The 19,614-nt window shown below is 40.3% G+C and overlaps 1 protein-coding gene across 11 annotated transcripts in view; it reads right to left on the reverse strand.

Annotated features, from left to right (window-relative positions):
- LOC126355719 (protein abrupt-like) overlaps positions 1-19,614 on the reverse strand; it is a 269,896-nt gene that overhangs the window by 233,835 nt on the left and 16,447 nt on the right. For all 11 annotated transcript variants that reach the window (XM_050006162.1, XM_050006114.1, XM_050006090.1 and 8 more), the window contains 2 exons: positions 7,435-7,627; positions 6,639-6,824 (listed from right to left, as the gene is read on the reverse strand). In XM_050006162.1, the coding sequence (XP_049862119.1) occupies positions 6,639-6,824; positions 7,435-7,620 (372 nt within the window). In that variant the 5' untranslated portion in view covers positions 7,621-7,627. The remainder of the gene's footprint in view (positions 1-6,638; positions 6,825-7,434; positions 7,628-19,614) is intronic.

Here is a 19,614-nt window from a genome sequence, read left to right on the forward strand (position 1 = left end):
AAAGCTGCCATGTGTAGAATATTAAATCCAGAATAAAGCTTAACAGGACCCTTTCACATTAAGTGGATCAGTTTTATGAGTCAGCCTCACCTCACCTCACCACTTCCAACCCGAATAAAATTTTGCACATACTTGTCTGTATAATAAAACTTCAGTGGGAAAAATTTAAGCTCAAGATACAAACATTGAAAGTTTTAGGAGACTATCAGTGGTAGGCTGCAAAATTGTATGTGTGTTATACAAAAGTTTAGACCAATTTTAATATGCCTTAGAACTGAAACTAGTAGTAATCCAAGAGAGATATCTGGATTAGATACATAGCTTTCTGTGCCCAATACACTTAAAATTTGTGGCATAGGAGTGCCATTTAGTGGCTCTGCAGAGAAGTTACCTGCTATCAGTTTTATCAAGTTGCAGAAAGTATTCTTGAATATTTCAGAAGTGGTAACTATTCAACCACATCTAAATATCTTATCAAATTTGTCATTAGGCATACACCAGTTCCATATTCAAATAATTATACGTATGTCAATCATTTCATTGATAGACCTATGTCTCTCCTCCCCTTTGGGTTTTATTCTGTTGCTACATATTGTCACCACCTATTTCCTTAATTTTTGTTTAGTTAGATAGAGTAGTTTTTTTTATACTAAAAAGAGGTTTTGCTTGTTTTGGAGACCCTCTGGATGAACTCAGAAATACTACTGTGAAATATTCACCAACTGTTGTTACATTTACTATTTGACAGTTTTTGTTATTTTTAGGTGTCACAATCTTCTATATTTGCCAATATATTTACTTTATGTCTATACTTAATCACAGCTAAAAGTTTTTATGATGGTGAAATTCCAAGGTGGAAATAAGTTAAAAATGAGAAGAGGCTGCTAATAACTTACATATGATTACACAAATGAATCCTAGACACTTGCTCCAGATGCACACTGACTATATGCATGTGCACTACATTTTAACTGTTGGAAACTGCCACCAACTTATACAAACCTACCAACCAAGCTGCAATCAACATGTGCCACTATTCGTCATATCGTTCAACCCACCACCATGCAAAATCTCCTTCTTGCACAGTTTGTCTAGAAATATTTATTATACACGTCCAAGACTTTACAAGCAAAAGGATGATTTAAATCAAAACAAAAAAGCATCAGGTGCAGAGCTTAGCCCTACGAAAACTGTGGCTCATACCAGGGTAGTTGCAACTTAACCAGAACTAAAAAACCATGCTCCTAAAAAAAAAAAAAGATCATCACTAATTTCTCCTCACTTTCCTCTCCTAAATTAACTCTTAATTTTGATCAAAGACGCCTGCAGGAGAATATAGTGCTGGTGGGGCAAGAGATGAGGCTTTCACAGAAGTAATGAACTGTGTTGGTATGTTTCCTTTTTTTATTGCAGTTTTCAGTTCCATTATCTTCTACCATTTGTTTGGGCAATTGCTTTTAGGAAGCTTTAATTGTCGAGTGCTTTTAATTGTGTTCCATTGATTTTGTGTTTCTTTTCAATACAGTGCAGAGACAGGTAGTGCTATTTTCATTGTTTTCTACAAGAAGTGGCTAGCAACCACAGTTTAGTCAATAAACAGCCACCTTTAGTGAATTAGCAGTCTAGTTAAAAGTTGATTAACTCTCTACAGTAAACTGATTCCTTAGGATGAATAGGATGTGTGACTGCTGTGTACGGACGCAGGAGGAGTTGGCCACTGTTCGCAAACAGCTGAGCGTGTTGATGGCCGCGGTCAGCCGTCTTCAGGCTGCTGCTTCGGAGTGTAGCAGCAGAGGGGAGTCTGATGCGTCGCAAGGTACCCCCCAGGTGTTACATGCTTCACCCACTGTCCCTGCTGTCTAGACATCTTCGCAGGTACTGGGCGCGGTTGGGCCACCCTCTCCCCAAGGGGAGTGGCGGGTTCAGCGGCATTCAAGGCGGAGGGTAAATGTGGAGGCTGGCCGTGTGGCATTGCCCGCTCTGCCTGTGGGAGGACATGTGGCTGCTCCTTCAGCAAGGTCCGAGCAGGCACACGGGGGGAAGGGTTTATTAGTTATTGGGAGCTCCAATGTTAGGCGGGTGATGGAGCCCCTTAGGGAAATAGCGGAAAGGTCGGGGAAGAAAGCAAGTGTTCACTCTGCCTGCTTGCTGGAGGGGGTGTCATCCAAGATATGGAGGAGGCCCTACCGGCGGCGATAGAGGGCACTGGGTGCACCCGACTGCAAATTGTTGCTCATGTCGGTACCAATGACTCCTGCGGTTTGGGTTCAGAGGTGATCCTCAGTTCGTACAGGCGGTTGGCGGAATTGGTGAAGGCGGAAAGCCTCGTTCACGGGGTGGAATCAGAGCTAACTAATTGTAGTATCGTTCCCAGAACCGATCGCGGTCCTCTGGTTTGGAGCCGAGTTGAAGGCTTAAACCAGAGGCTCAGATGACTCTGCGGAGACCTGGGGCGCAAATTTTTCGACCTCCGCTATCGGGTGGAGAAATGTAGGGTCCCCCTGAATAGGTCAGGCGTGCACTACACGCCGGAAGCGGCTACAAGGGTAGCGGAGTACGTGTGGAGTGCACATGGGGGTTTTTTAGGTTAGAGAATTCCCTCCCTAGGCCGGACAAGACGCCTCCTGAGACACGGCAAGATAGGAGTAGGCAAAATGCAACAGGGAATAACAATATTAATGTGCTAATAGGAAACTGCAGGAGCGTCTATAGAAAGGTCCCAGAACTGCTCTCATTAATCAACGGTCACAACGCCCATATAGTACTAGGGACAGAAAGTTGGCTGAAACCAGACGTAAACAGTAATGAAATCCTAAACTCAGATTGGAATGTATACCGCAGAGACAGGCTAGACAGTGAAGGGGGAGGCGTGTTTATAGCGATTAGAAGTGCAATAGTATCGAAGGAAATTGACGGAGATACGAAATGTGAAATGATTTGGGTTAAGGTCACGGTTAAAGCAGGCTCAGACATGGTAATTGGATGTCTCTATAGGCCCCCTGGCTCAGCAGCTGTTGTGGCTGGGCACCTGAAGGATAATTTGGAAAATATTTTGAGTAGATTTCCCCATGATGTTATAGTTCTGGGTGGAGATTTTAATTTGCCGGATACAGACTGGGAGACTCAAATGTTCATAACGGGTGGCAAGGACAAAGAATCCACTGAAAATTTTTTAAGTGCTTTATCTGAAAACTACCTTGAGCAGTTAAACAGAGAACTGACTTGTGGCAATAACATATTAGACCTTCTGGTGACAAACAGACCCGAACTATTTGAAACAGTTAACACAGAACAGGGAATCAGCAATCATAAAGCGGTTACGGCATCAATGATTTCAGCTGCAAATAGAAATATTAAAAAGGGTAGGAAGATTTTTCTGTTTAGCAAAAGTGACAAAAAGCAGATTTCAGAGTACCTGACGGCTGAAACACAAAAGTTTTGTCTCAAGTACAGACAGTGTTGAGGATAAGTGGACAAAGTTCAAAACCATTGTACAATATGCGTTAGATGAGTATGTGCCAAGCAAGATCGTAAGAGATGGAAAAGAGCCACCGTGGTACAACAACCGAGTTAGAAAACTGCTGCGGAAGCAAAGGGAACTTCACAGCAAACATAAACATAGCCAAAGCCTTGCAGACAAACAAAAATTACATGAAGCGAAATGTAGTGTGAGAAGGGCTATGCGAGAGGCGTTCAATGAATTCAAAAGTAAAGTTCTATGTAATGACTTGGCAGAAAATCCTAAGAAATTTTGGTCTTACGTCAAAGCGGTAGGTGGATCAAAACAAAATGTCCAGACACACTGCGACCAAAATGGTACCGAAACAGAGGATGACAGAATAAAGGCTGTTTCACAGAGGAAGACTGCACTGTAGTTCCTTCTCTAGATTGTCTCACAGATGACAAAATGGTAGATATCGAAATAGACGACAGAGGGATAGAGAAACAATTAAAATCACTCAAAAGAGGAAAGGCCGCTGGACCTGATGGGATACCAGCTCGATTTTACACAGAGTACGCGAAGGAACTTGCTCCCCTTCTTGCAGCGGTGTACCGTAGGTCTCTAGAAGAGCGTAGCGTTCCAAAGGATTGGAAAAGGGCACAGGTAATCCCTGTTTTCAAGAAGGGACATTGAACAGATGTGCAGAATTATAGACCTATATCTCTAACGTCGATCAGTTGTAGAATTTTGGAACACGTATTACGTTCAAGTATAATGACTTTTCTGGAAACTAGAAATCTACTCTGTAGGAATCAGCATGGGTTTCGCAAAAGGCGGTCCTGTGAAAACCAGCTCACGCTATTCGTCCACGAGACTCAGAGGACCATAGACACAGGTTCACAGGTAGATGCCGTGTTTCTTGACTTCCGCAAGGTGTTCGATACAGTTCCCCACAGTCGTTTAATGAACAAAGTAAGAGAATATGGACTATCAGACCAATTGTGTGATTGGATTGAGTAGTTCCTAGATAACAGAAAGCAGTATGTCATTCTCAATGGAGAGAAGTCTTCCGAAGTAAGAATGATTTCAGGTGTGCCGCAGGGAAGTGTCATAGGACCGTTGCTATTCACAATATACATAAATGACCTGGTGGATGACATCCGAAGTTCACTGAGGCTTTTTGCAGATGATGCTGTGGTGTATCGAGAGGTTGTAACAATGGAAAATTGTACTGAAATGCAGGAGGATCTGCAGCGAATTGACGCATGGTGCAGGGAATGGCAATTGAATCTCAATGTAGCAAGTGTAATGTGCTGTGAATACATAGAAAGAAAGGTCCTTTATCATTTAGCTACAAAATAGCAGGTTAGCAACTGGGAGCAGTTAATTCCATAAATTACCTGGGAGTAGGCATTAGGAGTGATTTAAAATGGAATGATCATATATAGTTGATCGTCGGTAAAGCAGATGCCAGACTGAGATTCATTGGAAGAATCCTAAGGAAATGCAACCCGAAAACAAAGGAAGTAGGTTACAATACGCTTGTTCGCCCACTGCTTGAATACTGCTCAGCAGTGTGGGATCCGTACCAGATAGGGTTGATAGAAGAGAGAGAGAGAAGATCCAACTTTGTTACAGGATCATTTAGTAATTGCGAAAGTGTTACGGAGATTATAGATAAACTCCAGTGGAAGACTCTGCAGGAGAGACGGCTCAGTAGCTCGGCAAGGGCTTTTGTTGAAGTTTCGAGAACATACCTTTACCGAAGAGTCAAGCAGTATATTGCTCCCTCCTACGTATATCTCACAAAGAGACCACGAGGATAAAAATCAGAGAGATTGGAGCCCACACAGGCATACCGACAATCCTTCTTTCCACGAACAATACGAGACTGGAATAGAAGGGAGAACCGATAGAGGTACTCAGGGTACCCTCCGCCATACACCGTCAGGTGGCTTGCGGAGTATGGATGTACATGAACTAAGTTACACCTGCATCAGAAAACGTAGTAGCAGGAAAATAATCATAATCATCACTCCCAAAAGACATAAAACTTCCAATCCACTCTGGATGCAGCTCTGCAAGCCAGTTTTCTACACTTTCTTCTTGTTCAGCAGATAATCTTCTCCCCCTGAATCTTGAATCTAATCTATTAACAAGACAATGAAAGAGTTCTAGCGCTTGTTCCTTTCGCTCTTCATTACATTCCTATAGGGTTCCACATCGGTAAAATATCCATCCATACTTTGACAGCTTCTGCAATATTCATGCTGTCTGCTTTAAAAAGGTCCAGGGCTACGAAACATTTGACAGTTGTTGGAGAAAATGAGTGGCACTTAAATTGCACTGTTTAATTGTCAATAACAAAAAAATCCCAAAACCCAATTTAACCCACTGGGCTGTTGTTTTTTCTTTTCTAAAAGCACCAGGAATTTTTCAATACTGAATTGCATAACATGTGGAGTACATTCATAAAAATCACCTACTGATGACAAAAACAGCTCTTTCTAATGAAACAAAAGTAAAGAAAATAATATGTGGTAATATTTAGCAGAACACATCAAGGTATGCACTAATTTGGTGTAAAAAATTTTATGGCATGTTTATGTATCAGGAACTTATAGAATATTCTCAAACAACTGCTGCTAATTGGTACAACTGGTAACACTTAACTTCACTGTGTGACTGCTTAAGATCACTCAATAAATTGTGTCTGTCCAAAAATGACTGCAATCAAACAAGAACACTGGCTGATTCCTCCACAACTTTGACCTTACGTAATATGAAAATAGTGATTGACGTTGTCCTGAAATTTTCATGTGTGTGTGAATCTGCTCCAAATATCTCCTCTGAAGTACCACTAGTTTCAATTCTTAGCCATCTTAAATTTGGTTGAGACTGTTGTAGAGCTTGCATAACATTATACATTGCCCTAATAACAGCACATAAACATTTAATTTTTGTATCTTGAGCTCAAATTTTTTTGTAGGTTACTATTATTGTATAAGAAACTTGTGTGTAAAATTACGTCAGACTGGAAATTGGACCACTGGTCCAGTAGTTGTGAATATCTTCTGGCACTCAAACAATATGACAAGTTGCAGTAACAACTACTTTATAAAGCATATACAGTTTTCCTCTAAAGAAACTGTAGGAACAGGTAAAGTAAATTTCTAAGAAAAACTTTGTTGCTCACCCTTGAATGCCTCTGTGGTGCTTCTGTGAGTCCACGTATTTGTAGTGATTCTGCAGTTCTAAGGAACGCTGATAACTGTGCCTGTGCAACATTGACCTCTCCAGCATACATGAACTCTACCAGAGACTTCAAATGTCTGAATTCCACATCACGCATGAACAGTATAGGATGTTTGCAAGGATTACTCTGCAAAAATAGATAAATTCATATACAACTCCATAAAAAAGAAATCATAGAAAGCATTGCAAGTGAACCAATGAAAAATATTAATTATTTTCCAGTAATTCAGAAATTAACAACATGTATTTCATCCCACACAAATTAATATTTTACACCAGAGCTACAAAATACAGACAAGTGAAATGAAAATCGTCTGCAATGAAGTCCACATATGTTCTTTTTAAGATACTGGGAGGAGAGGGGGTTGGACACGGGAAGCTAAACATCTGTCTCCCATAGGGTGAAAGGAATTCATTATGTGCACAAAGAAATTTTATTCACCTGAACTACTAAACGAAAACAAAAGATCTCTTCCTAGAAATAGTTGACTATTTCTCATTTCTGTTACATAGCACACCATAAATTTTAGTACAATGGGGTCACTGAGTCAAAATGTGCTACAGTCACTCCAATTACCTTCTGACATAATTCTGCAGTCACTGATAACATTTCAACACTGTAGGATGAATTATAATCTACAAATACCACAGACTACTTTGCAAAATAACTCCCTACCTAATATTTCCAGATTAAGTGAAATTTTATAAAATCGTAAAGGTCCTCAATAGTATTTCACCTTGAAAAGTTCCTTGAAGTAAGGACTACAAGCTGACAATACAACTTTATGTGCTTTTAGACGCTGTCCCTCACAAGCCAATGTCACATCCACAAAGTCTTCTTCATCACGTAATGCCTCAAACTGGGATGTTATGTTCATCTGGAAGTTATTCCAGCGTAGACAGAATTGCTGCTCATCTGCCATTGTTGAACTGCAGAAAAAAATCACTCTTTAAGACACTACATCAGATAAGTTAAGCATTAATTAACAATCAATGAAAATGAAGTTCATATTCATTTCCACACAAATGCAGCTTCAATTTGCATTCAACATGTATTTCTCCTTTCACACTCCTAACAGCGAGGCATTTCTGCACTGTGAAGACTACACATCTAGAAGAGATTACAACAAGATTCATATTAAAATTTTATGTTGAGACTGACACAAACACCTTCTGCTCTGTTTTCTAATCATTAGCCTACTTGCATGTCTGACACCATGGAAAGAGATTTTCTAAACCTCCTATATACAATTTGATAAATAGATACTTTTGCCTGTCTCAAATTGGATTTCACTTTACTACCTTCAAAACAATGAGGCATGAGCCATTTCTTGAAATATTACACTTCAACAAAAGAACTGTAAGAGGGGAGGGGATGTTTATATAATCTATACTTGAAATTCCAAAATGTGTAACCAATGTATGATCACACATTAAAGAACGAAGACAGCTCCAAACTTCAGATTTCCATGTGTTGACTCTGAATGGAATTTCTCAGTTTTGACATTACTGCATTAAGTCACACACATTTTTGCAACTCTAAAAACGAGCAAGAGATCAACTTTGCCCCATGGTTTTCTGTGTACACTGTTTTTATTTTTATTTTTTCAGCTTTGATAAATTTGAATGAATTTCTATACTGACATATACTGACTGCTGTTCAAAGACATCACACAGGGTCCAGAAACCCATCAGCCACATTATGCCATTTTGCATGGAGGCATAAAGTACTGGTCATAACCCACATAGAGAGAGAGAGAGAGAGAGAGAGAGAGAGAGAGAGAGAGAGAGAGAGAGTGAGTGTAGACATTGTTACAAAATGAAGCCCACAAAATATAAATCACTTTGGCTCTCAAACACTGTTTATTGTGCATGCTACTGTGCAAGCGCAAGTTGCCCATTGCAAGCAGTTATATTTTCTAACCAAATCAGCCTTCTCTCTCTCTCTCTCTCTCTCTCTCTCTCTCTCTCTCTCTCTCTCTCTCTCTAATGAGTCCATTTTTTGGACTTCTGAAAAGCAGACAATGACAAAGGTATGTTACATGTTGCAGGATTCAAGCTAGCTTTTTACACCTGTGGAGAAAATATGGAGAAAGGAGAGATTGCCACATTTGTCAGCAGAAACTGTTTTAATTTCAAGAATACTGCTTATTAATTAATTTTGCTCAGAGCAGCACTTAGAAGCTTAAGCATAAGAATTAGAATTTCATAGCAAGTTCTTTACAATAGTAAGTATATGCAGAGCACCATGCGAAAACTTTAAACTCTTCATTAAAAATCTTGAACTCACATTAAAAAAAAAAGGAAACCGTGGTTGCTGGTGATTTTAAAGTGGATTTATTGAATAGCTCTGTTACTGAACAATTACTGCAATCAGTAACAGTGTCTTTCCATTAATTCCTGCTGTGAACTTTGCAATTAGGATATGTGAATGCTCTGAGACTGCTATTAATAATATCTTTGTAGAAAATCTAGGCAAACAACACATATCACAAAATCAGTACTAAATGGGCTATCTGATCATCACATGCAGCACATTCTGCACTTGTCAGTACAAAAAATCTATTAAATCTGAGTACAGAAGGGTAATAAGTCAGTCAAAACTTGAGAATTTTAGCAGAGTACTCAAAGACATGAACTGTATAGATTTTTACAATACTTGTGACTCAAATGAAAAATACGAAGCATTCATAAATAACAGTACTTCCTCTTTTGAAAATGATTTTTTCCTAAAGGTAACTCAAGTCTAAAAATAAACCACGGATTACACAAGGAATAAGAATCATGTGGGACACAAAGGAGGCTGTATCTACTATCTGCAAACACCTCTGATGTTAGCATTGTAATGCATTACAAAGAATACTGCAAAATATTGAAGCAAGTAATATGGAAATCTAAACGGCTTTATAAAGAGAAAAAAATAATTACATCAGATAACGAAATAAAAACTATATAGGATATAGTGAAGACAGACACACATGGACCCAAAAAGGAGGAGAAACAGATAGCTGGAAAAATAAATGAGACATTGGTAACAAGAGCATGTAGTGTTGCAAACCTCTTAAACAAGTACTTGTGTTACTGACAGGTTGGGGTTATCAGGTTCAGTTAACAGTGCAATGGAATATCTGAGACAAGTCTTTACTAATAACTTCAGCAGAACAGAAATGACACTTACATCTCCCAAAGCAGGATCCATCATAAAAACCTTTAAAATCAAATTATTCTAGTGGTTATGACATTTCACTGAAGTTACTCAAACAGTGCTCAAGTGAGTTGAGTTCTGTCTTAAGTTATTTGTGTAATCAATCTCTTCTCAGTGGAACATTTCCAGACTGGCTAAAATATGCTGAAGTTAAGACTCTTTAAAAGAAGGGTGATAAAGAGATACCATCAAATTATCAACTGATTTCTATTTTGTGGCTTTTTAAAACATATTTGAAAGGGTTGTGTTTAAATATCTCCTTAAGCATCTGACTGCATATAATATATTGTCCAAGTCACAGTTTAGGTTGTCTGAAACAGATAAAGCTATTTACACAAACAGTGAGAATGTACGCAAGTCATTAGACAACAGAATAGATACTACTGGCATTTTGTGACCTTGCAAAAGCCTTTGACTGTGTGAATCACAGCATCCTCTTAAATAAATTAGAATATTATGGAGTTACCAACACTGGGGCGAAATGATTTAAGTCTTACCTAACTAACAGGAAACGAAGGGCGTTGCTGCGAAATGCCTGTGGAGCAAGCAATCAGTCTTAGTGTGGTGCTCCTCAAGGTTCCATCTTTGTGTACATTAATAGCCTCTCACGTATTATAGTGCCAGATGCTAAATTTGTTTTGTTTGCAGATGACACAAACATTGCAGTAAATAGCAAGTCATGTATAGATTTAGAAATGGCTGCTAATCAAATTTCATGCACATTAATAAATGGTTTAAAGCTAATTCACTGTCATTAAACTTTGAAAAGACCCACTACATGTAGTTCAGAACCTGTAAGAGATTTCCTACCAGCATGAGTAGAACATAAGAAGACATGCAGATCGAAGAGTGTGACAGTGCTACATTTCTGGGATTACAAGTTGGTAATACATTAACTTGGGAAGGGCATACCACAGCACTGCTGGAGCGCCTAAACAAGTCTGTATTTGCAGTGAGAATGATGTCTGATTTAGGAGATCTAAATACAAAAAAGTTTCATACTTCGCTTACTTTTATTCTATTATGTCATTTGGGATCATATTCTGGAGTAACTCAACAAACCAAGCAAAAGCTTTTAATGTGCAAAAGCATGTAATAAGACTCATTTGTGGTGCAGCTTCAAGAATATCCTGTAGAAACCTGTTCAAGGAACTTGGTATTCTAACCACCACATCTCAGTATATTTATTCCTTAAGGAAATTTGTTGCAAGTAATGTATGTGTATTTCCCACCAATAGCTCAAAACATAGTGTCAATACTAGGAGTATGAACAATCTACATAAAAACCTAAAATTACTTAACCTGTTAAAATAAAATGGGCTTAATGTGCAGGAACAAACATTGCCAATATATTTCCAAAACCATTAAAAACTTGGTTCCAAATAAAGCACAGCTTAACAGAGTTTGAGAGACTTTTCGATAGGCAGCTCCTCCTACTCTGTAGATGAATATCTTAACAGAGACTGTCAGACCAGCTTCAGTAAAAATGTCTGCTTTCAAATGAAGTCTTTGGCATCATTATGGTTGTAATAGTGCCATCTTTTGGTTGGGTTGGGTTATTTTGGGGAAGGAGACCAGACAGCAAGGTCATTAGTCTCATTGGATTAGGGAAGGATGGAGAAAGATGTGATGTACCAACCAAGGGGTGAGACTGCTCACCGAGTCACTATAAATTAAAACACTGTTGATGGAGGTCTGTTTAATACACCATAAGATTCTGTCATAGCTATCAGCCCCACCATAAAAACACTACATGTTCCTGGCAACAAATGTTCTTCCTGACCAGCAGAAGTGTACAGAGTACATTCCATCCTATCCACAGTTTTAGAAGTGTAAGCATACATGACAGAAGCACTCTGATACTTCTGCAGAACAGAGATACCAAAAGGTCAAGAGGGCAACTGAAATTTGTGGTCCCTGAAATAAGTCTGTCCTAATTTGTGGTGGGTGTACTAACCTAGAGGGAAGGAGTGTGTGAAAAATATTGGGAGCACATTCTAATTGGAAACGGTGGAGGTTGCGGCTATCGACCTCAAGGTGCATACCAGCTGTCAGGTGGTTGATACCCCTTGTATAAAGAAATAATGTGATAAGTTGAATGTTTGGGAAATCGTTAAATGGTGATTACATGAGTTGGTACCATCAGAACTGAAGAGGTAAACTCTCTGCGTAAGTAAGGAGGCTATCTACATGACTAGTCCAGAAGGCTACAGTGACCAGTCTTACAATTATGGACTGGACCAATAATTTCAAAGCTGAATGTGCCACTGAGTCATAAACTTGGCAATCATAGTCCAATCAGGATGAGATCAGGGCCGAGAGCACTGCGATTCGCACCGCAACAAGTGTGGGCAAGGAAATCCAGTGTTAATCTTTCACGTGAATCCAGTCTTCAGTTGATGAATTGGGCAACCAAGTTAGTTTTTTATTAGAGAACTCCCAAATATTAGGCCCATGTAACAACATCAAAGTGTTTTGTACCCAAACAGAGGTCTGGGTCAAGATGGGCCACGATATGAAACAGAAATATACGATTTGTGTTTTTGCAGGAGAGAACTGCAAGCCAAGAAAACGGGCCCAAATGGAGGGCCTTTGGAATGTGTCATCGAACTGGTGTTCAACCACAGCTACAGACTGGAGCTGCACCAAATGTAAAAGTTGTTGACATACAGCACAGAGATGATCACTGGTCTGATGGAGCTCACTAGTGTATTAATGGCGATGAGCAAGAGAATAACACTCAGCACGAAGCACTGCAGAATGGTGTTCTCTTAGGTTTGTCGGGATGTTGTCGTTGTTGTTGTTGTTGTTGTCTTCAGTCCTGAGACTGGTTTGATGCAGCTCTCCACGCTACTCTATCCTGTGCAAGCTTCTTCATCTCCCAGTACCTACTGCAACCTACATCCTTCTGAATCTGCTTAGTGTATTCATCTCTTGGTCTCCCTCTACGATTTTTACCCTCCAGGCTACCCTCCAATACTAAATTGGTCATCTCTTGATGCCTCAAAACATGTCCTACCAACCAATCCCTTCTTCTTGTCAAGTTGTGCCACAAATTTCTCTTCTCCCCAATTCTATTCAATACTTCCTCATTAGTTATGTGATCTATCCATCTAATCTTCAGCATTCTTCTGTGGTACCACATTTCGAAAAATTCTATTCTCTTCTTGTCCAAACTATTTATCGCCCACGTTTCACTTCCATACATGGCTACACTCCATACAAATACTTTCAGAAAAGACTTCCTGACACTTAAATCTATACTTGATGTTAACAAATTTCTCTTCTTCAGAAACGCTTTCCTTGCCATTGCCAGTCAACATTTTATATCCTCTCTACTTCGACCATCATCAGTTATTTTGCTCCCCAAATAGAAAAACTCCTTTACTTCTTTAAGTGTCTCATTTCCTAATCTAATTCCCTCAGCATCACCCGATTTAATTTGACTACATTCCATTATCCTCGTTTTGCTTTTGTTGATGTTCATCTTATATCCTCCTTTCAAGACACTGTCCATTCCGTTCAACTGCTCTTCCAAGTCCTTTGCTATCTCTGACAGAATTACAATGTCATCGGCGAACCTCAAAGTTTTTATTTCTTCTCCATGTATTTTAATACCTACTCCAAATTTTTCTTTTGTTTCCTTTAATGCTTGCTCAATATACAGATTGAATAACATCGGGGAGAGGCTACAACCTTGTCTTACTCCCTTCCCAACCACTGCTTCCCTTTCATGTCTTTCGACCCTTATAACTGCCATCTGGTTTCTGTACAAATTGTAAATAGCCTTTCGCTCCCTGTATTTTACCCCTGCCACCCTTAGAATCTGAAAGAAAGTATTGCAGGCAACATTGTCAGAAGCTTTCTCTAAGTCTACAAATGCTAGAAACGTAGGTTTGCCTTTCCTTAATCTTTTTTCTAAGATAAGTTGTAAGGTCACTATTGCCTCACGTGTTCCAACATTTCTACGCAATCCAAACTGATCTTCCCTGAGGTCGGCTTCTACTAGTTTTTCCATTCGTCTGTTAAGAAATCGTGTTAGTATTTTGAAGCTGTGGCTTACTAAACTGATAGTTCGGTAATTTTCACATCTGTCAACACCTGCTTTCTTTGGGATTGGAATTACTATACTCTTCTTGAAGTCTGAGGGTATTTCGCCTGTCTCATACATCTGTCTCACCAGATGGTAGAGTTTTGTCAGGACTGGCTCTCTCACGGCCGTCAGTAGTTCCAATGGAATGTTGTCTACTCCGGGGGCCTTGTTGCGACTCCGGTCTTTCAGTGCTCGGTCAAACTCTTCACGCAGTATCGAATCTCCCATATTATCTTTATCTACATCCTCTTCCATTTCCATAATATTGTCCTGAAGTACATCGCCCTTGTGTAGACCCCCTATATACTCATTCCACCTGTCTGCTTTCCCTTCTTTGCTTAGAACTGGGTTTCCATCTGAGCTCTTGATGTTCATACAAGTGTTTCTCTTATCTCCAAAGGTCTCTTTAATTTCCCTGTAGGCAGTATCTATCTTACCCCTAGTGAGATAAGCCTCTACATCCTTACATTTGTCCTCTAGCCATCCCTGCTTAGCCATTTTGCATTTCCTGGCGATCTCATTTTTGAGACGCTTGTATTCCTTTTTGCCTGCTTCATTTATTGCATTTTTATATTTTCTCCTTTCATCAATTAAGTTCAATATTTCTTCTGTTACCCGAGGATTTCTACTAGCCCTCATCTTTTTACCTACTTGATCCTCTGCTGCCTTCACTACTTCATCCCTCAGAGCTACCCATTCTTCTTCTACTGTATTTCTTTACCCCATTCCTGTCAATTTTTCCCTTATGCTCTCCCTGAAACTTTGTACAACCTCTGGTTCTTTCAGTTTATCCACTTCCCATCTCCTTAAATTGCCTCCTTTTTGCATTTTCTTCTGTTTTAATCTACAGTTCATAACCAATAGATTGTGGTCAGAGTCCACATCTGCCCCTGGAAACGTCTTACAATTTAAAATCTGGTTCCTAAATCTCTGTCTTACCATTATGTAATCTATCTGATACCTTTTAGTATCTCCAGGGTTCTTCCATGTATACAACCTTCTTTCATGATTCTTAAACCAAGTGTTAGCTATGATTAAGTTGTGCTCTGTGCAAAATTCTACCAAATGGCTTCCTCTTTCATTTCTTAGCCCCAATCCATATCCACCTACTACGTTTCCTTCTCTCCCTTTTCCTACACTCGAATTCCAGTCACCCATGACTATTAAATTTTCGTCACCCTTCACTATCTGAATAATTTCTTTTATTTCATCATACATTTCTTCAATTTCTTCGTCATGTGCAGAGAGAGTTGTCGGGATCTGAGTAATATATCAACTCCAACCTGAAACAACTGATGGCATAAAAATTGGTGAATAAAAATTGGTAGGGAGCATTAAAATGTGTGGCACCAAGCAGTGTCTTATTACTTATGTAAGTCAAGAAGAATGTAATGAGATGTTGGCATGCAGAAAAAGCCTGTTTGATTGTTGATTACAACCTAATCAGATGGTAAATTGTAGATCATCCCTTATGGAAAACACACTGATATGGAAAAGAAAGTCCCCACAATTCTAAAACCCAGCATAATTGTTGAGCTACCATCCTTCCAAGCACTTTGCTGAGCATGTTGGTGAGGCTAACCGGTCATTAGCTGTTGACATACGGGATTTATCTGCCTGGTTTAAGGAGTGATAACACGATGCCATCTCGCTAATGTGAAGAAAAAACACCTTCTGGCCAAATACCATCAGAGACCCGAGTATATGAAACCTTTGAGTAACAGTCAGAAGCTAGATCATCAGATTATGAATCAAATCGGAAACTGGGACTGTAACAAGTGATGAGTCAAGAACCTGTTACCAATTATTGGAAGATTTGAGACAGGAGATAAAAGACAGACAGATGTCTGCAACTTCTATGTGTTTGAAAGGTAGCCACGTAAGAAGATAACGAAGACTCTCACAAAGTGGGTTGGGAAGTATTCAAGCAAGAAACAATGCACTGGTAGAAATATCATCATATGGAAAAGACCTGGAACAGTTAACAACTGGAAGCCCACAAGGCTACTGAGGGAGAGCCCACACCTGGGATGAAGAAGCATACATTCATGAGGAGGAAATTTAACACTTCCAGCATTTCCTCTTACTACTTTTGAGTAGGCAGTGAGCGCTAGCATGAAGCCACTGAAAAGTATTGTGAGTGTGTCGCCCGAGATGTTTCAGAGCTATGCTGTTGATCCACCATGACTTCAGTCAGCATTGGATGGGGGCCTGTAGAAAGCAGAATGTCAGTTCCAGTTGTGTGGGTGGTCAAATCAGAGGCATCTCCCACAACCTCTTGGGCGCAACCTCCTCACAGAGAGGGGGTAAAGGCACCAGCAGAGTTATATGCTACCAGCTGGCTCTGCAAAGAGCCCAGTATGCCAACCTTTGCCTTCTGATCAGGGAGTGACAGGATCACCAGAAAGTGGTCATGGTTAAAGAGATAATTAACATAGCAAAGCCACGAGTTGGGAAAGGAGGTCATAAGGCTGATAGCCAAAAAGGTGCCATGTGTGACACTGAAATGAGTAGGAATAACATCACTGAGGAGACAAACATCAAGATTGGAAAGAAGATTGTCAGTCAGAAGGCTCCAACCGAATATAGTACTTCCCCACAGGGCATGATGCACACTGAAATCTGCAAGTAGAAGAAAAAGTGGGGGGGGGGGGGGGGGGGGGGGGGGGGCAGGGGGTGGAAGTTGTTGGATTAAGGTGATAATTTCAAGGTATGCCAGTGCCCACCCTGAGAGGAAATAAAGTGACAAGTGATTATCACTAGGTTCATTTGCTGTTGTACTGCTATTGCTTCCCTTGTGGGACGGAGGGGAATCTATTCACTGATGACATCTGTGAAAACCAACTTACAGTGTCCTGGAGATGCTATCTCAGGAACTATATGGTTCCGACAGAATGCATGGTATCCTCGAAGAGTTGGTGAATGGTCATTAGTTAAATGAATTTCTTGGAGAGAGAACACGAAGAAATTAGTTTTTTTGTTCTGGGAGGTGACAGAAATATCTATGCAGTTCCATCAATTATCACATTGAGAATGTCCTGTTAAGCACAAACACACCAGGCCATACCCCAGAATCACTATCTGCCACCAATGGGGGTTAGAACAACATCAATGAACATCAGCTGAGAGTCGGACAGCGTGGGAGGATCTGGGATCTCCAGGGTGTTACAGAGAGTAATGCATGGGACTGAGTAGGGTTCACCACTTTAATTAAGATGCAAACACGGCATAATTTACTAAAGAAAGAAATGTCTCCAAATACGCTTTCAATATCCTCCACAGTGAACACTGGCTTAGTAGAGAGACTGGACCCCCCCCCCCCCCCCCCCCTTCCCACATCAATAATTTGTCCACGTGCAAAGTGCAAACCAGAAACTGAGGGAAGTAAGTTTCTGCAAGCCACTTTATTTTGCCTTCCTCCCATGGTGTGGCCTAAGAGGGCAAGTTCCCACTACAAAATTTTGGTCTGTCTGAAGGGACTGCCAGAGTCTCTTGGCGACCTGGTGATAACTTAAAGTCTTTAATGGCGACAAATATTTGCCCTGATGCCTACTCTGTATGACAGTTTTCTGCATTCCCCGTATAGTCAGACAGCTACAACCATGTAGATACCAATGGAGTTGCTACCATGCTGAATATTGTACAAAATATGCCTCACAGCAAGCCAATTTTGAAATAACAGAGTAGAAACCCATATGTGGGTTCCAAACATAAGTCAACCAAAAAACTTACTGTAAAATAATGAAACAGAGTGGGAAACCCCCCATGAACCATGGACCTTGCCGTTGGTGGGGAGGCTTGCGTGCCTCAGCGATACAGATGGCCGTACCGTAGGTGCAACCACAACGGAGGGGTATCTGTTGAGAGGCCAGACAAACATGTGGTTCCTGAAGAGGGGCAGCAGCCTTTTCAGTAGTTGCAAGGGCAACAGTCTGGATGATTGACTGATCTGGCCTTGCAACATTAACCAAAACGGCCTTGCTGTGCTGGTACTGCGAACGGCTGAAAGCAAGGGGAAACTACAGCAGTAATTTTTCCCGAGGACATGCAGCTTTACTGTATGATTAAATGATGATGGCATCCTCTTGGGTAAAATATTCCGGAGGTAAAATAGTCCCCCATTCGGATCTCCGGGCGGGGACTACTCAGGAGGATGTCGTTATCAGGAGAAAGAAAACTGGCGTTCTACGGATCGGAGCGTGGAATGTCAAATCCCTTAATCGGGCAGGTAGGTTAGAAAATTTAAAAAGGGAAATGGATAGGTTAAAGTTAGATATAGTGGGAATTAGTGAAGTTCGGTGGCAGGAGGAACAAGACTTCTGGTCAGGTGACTACAGGGTTATAAACACAAAATCAAATAGGGGTAATGCAGGAGTAGGTTTAATAATGAATAGGAAAATAGGAATGCGGGTAAGCTACTACAAACAGCATAGTGAATGCATTATTGTGGCCAAGATAGATACGAAGCCCACACCTACTACAGTAGTACAAGTTTATATGCCAACTAGCTCTGCAGATGATGAAGAAATTGAAGAAATGTACGATGAAATAAAAGAAATTATTCAGATAGTGAAGGGAGACGAAAATTTAATAGTAATGGGTGACTGGAATTCGCCGATGACATTGTAATTCTGTCAGAGACGGCAAAGGACTTGGAAGAGCAGTTGAACGGAATGGACAGTGTCTTGAAAGGAGGATATAAGATGAACATTAACAAAAGCAAAACGAGGATAATGGAATGTAGTCAAATTAAATCGGGTGATGCTGAGGGAATTAGATTAGGAAATGAGACACTTAAAGTAGTAAAGGAGTTTTGCTATTTAGGAAGTAAAATAACTGATGATGGTCGAAGTAGAGAGGATATAAAATGTAGACTGGCAATGGCAAGGAAAGCGTTTCTGAAGAAGAGAAATTTGTTAACATCGAATATAGATCTATGTATCAGGAAGTCGTTTCTGAAAGTATTTGTTTGGAGTGTAGCCATGTATGGAAGTGAAACATGGACGATAACTAGTTTGGACAAGAAGAGAATAGAAGCTTTCGAAATGTGGTGCTACAGAAGAATACTGAAGATAAGGTGGATAGATCACGTAACTAATGAGGAGGTATTGAATAGGATTGGGGAGAAGAGAAGTTTGTGGCACAACTTGACTAGAAGAAGGGATCGGTTGGTAGGACATGTTTTGAGGCATCAAGGGATCACAAATTTAGCATTGGAGGGCAGTGTGGAGGGTAAAAATCGTAGAGGGAGACCGAGAGATGAGTACACTAAGCAGATTCAGAAGGATGTAGGTTGCAGTAGGTACTGGGAGATGAAGCAGCTTGCACAGGAGAGAGTAGCATGGAGAGCTGCATCAAACCAGTCTCAGGACTGAAGACAACAACAACAACAACAACAACAACAACAACAACAACAACAACAGAGTGGGAAAATCCATGTCAACATCCTATGAGCAAGTTAAGTCTCCAGCAGGGATTCTGTCCAAGAGAGAGAGCCTGAGAAAAGATATAGAGTAACATTGCAGCACAGGAAAGGAAGAAGTACAGCAATGGCTTGGGGCCTCATGTTCACTGCACACATACTCACAGAAGAATTGTCAGACACCTGAGGGCATTTGG

This window comes from Schistocerca gregaria, chromosome 1 (genome assembly GCF_023897955.1).
Source record: "Schistocerca gregaria isolate iqSchGreg1 chromosome 1, iqSchGreg1.2, whole genome shotgun sequence".
Taxonomy (NCBI): domain Eukaryota; kingdom Metazoa; phylum Arthropoda; class Insecta; order Orthoptera; family Acrididae; genus Schistocerca; species Schistocerca gregaria.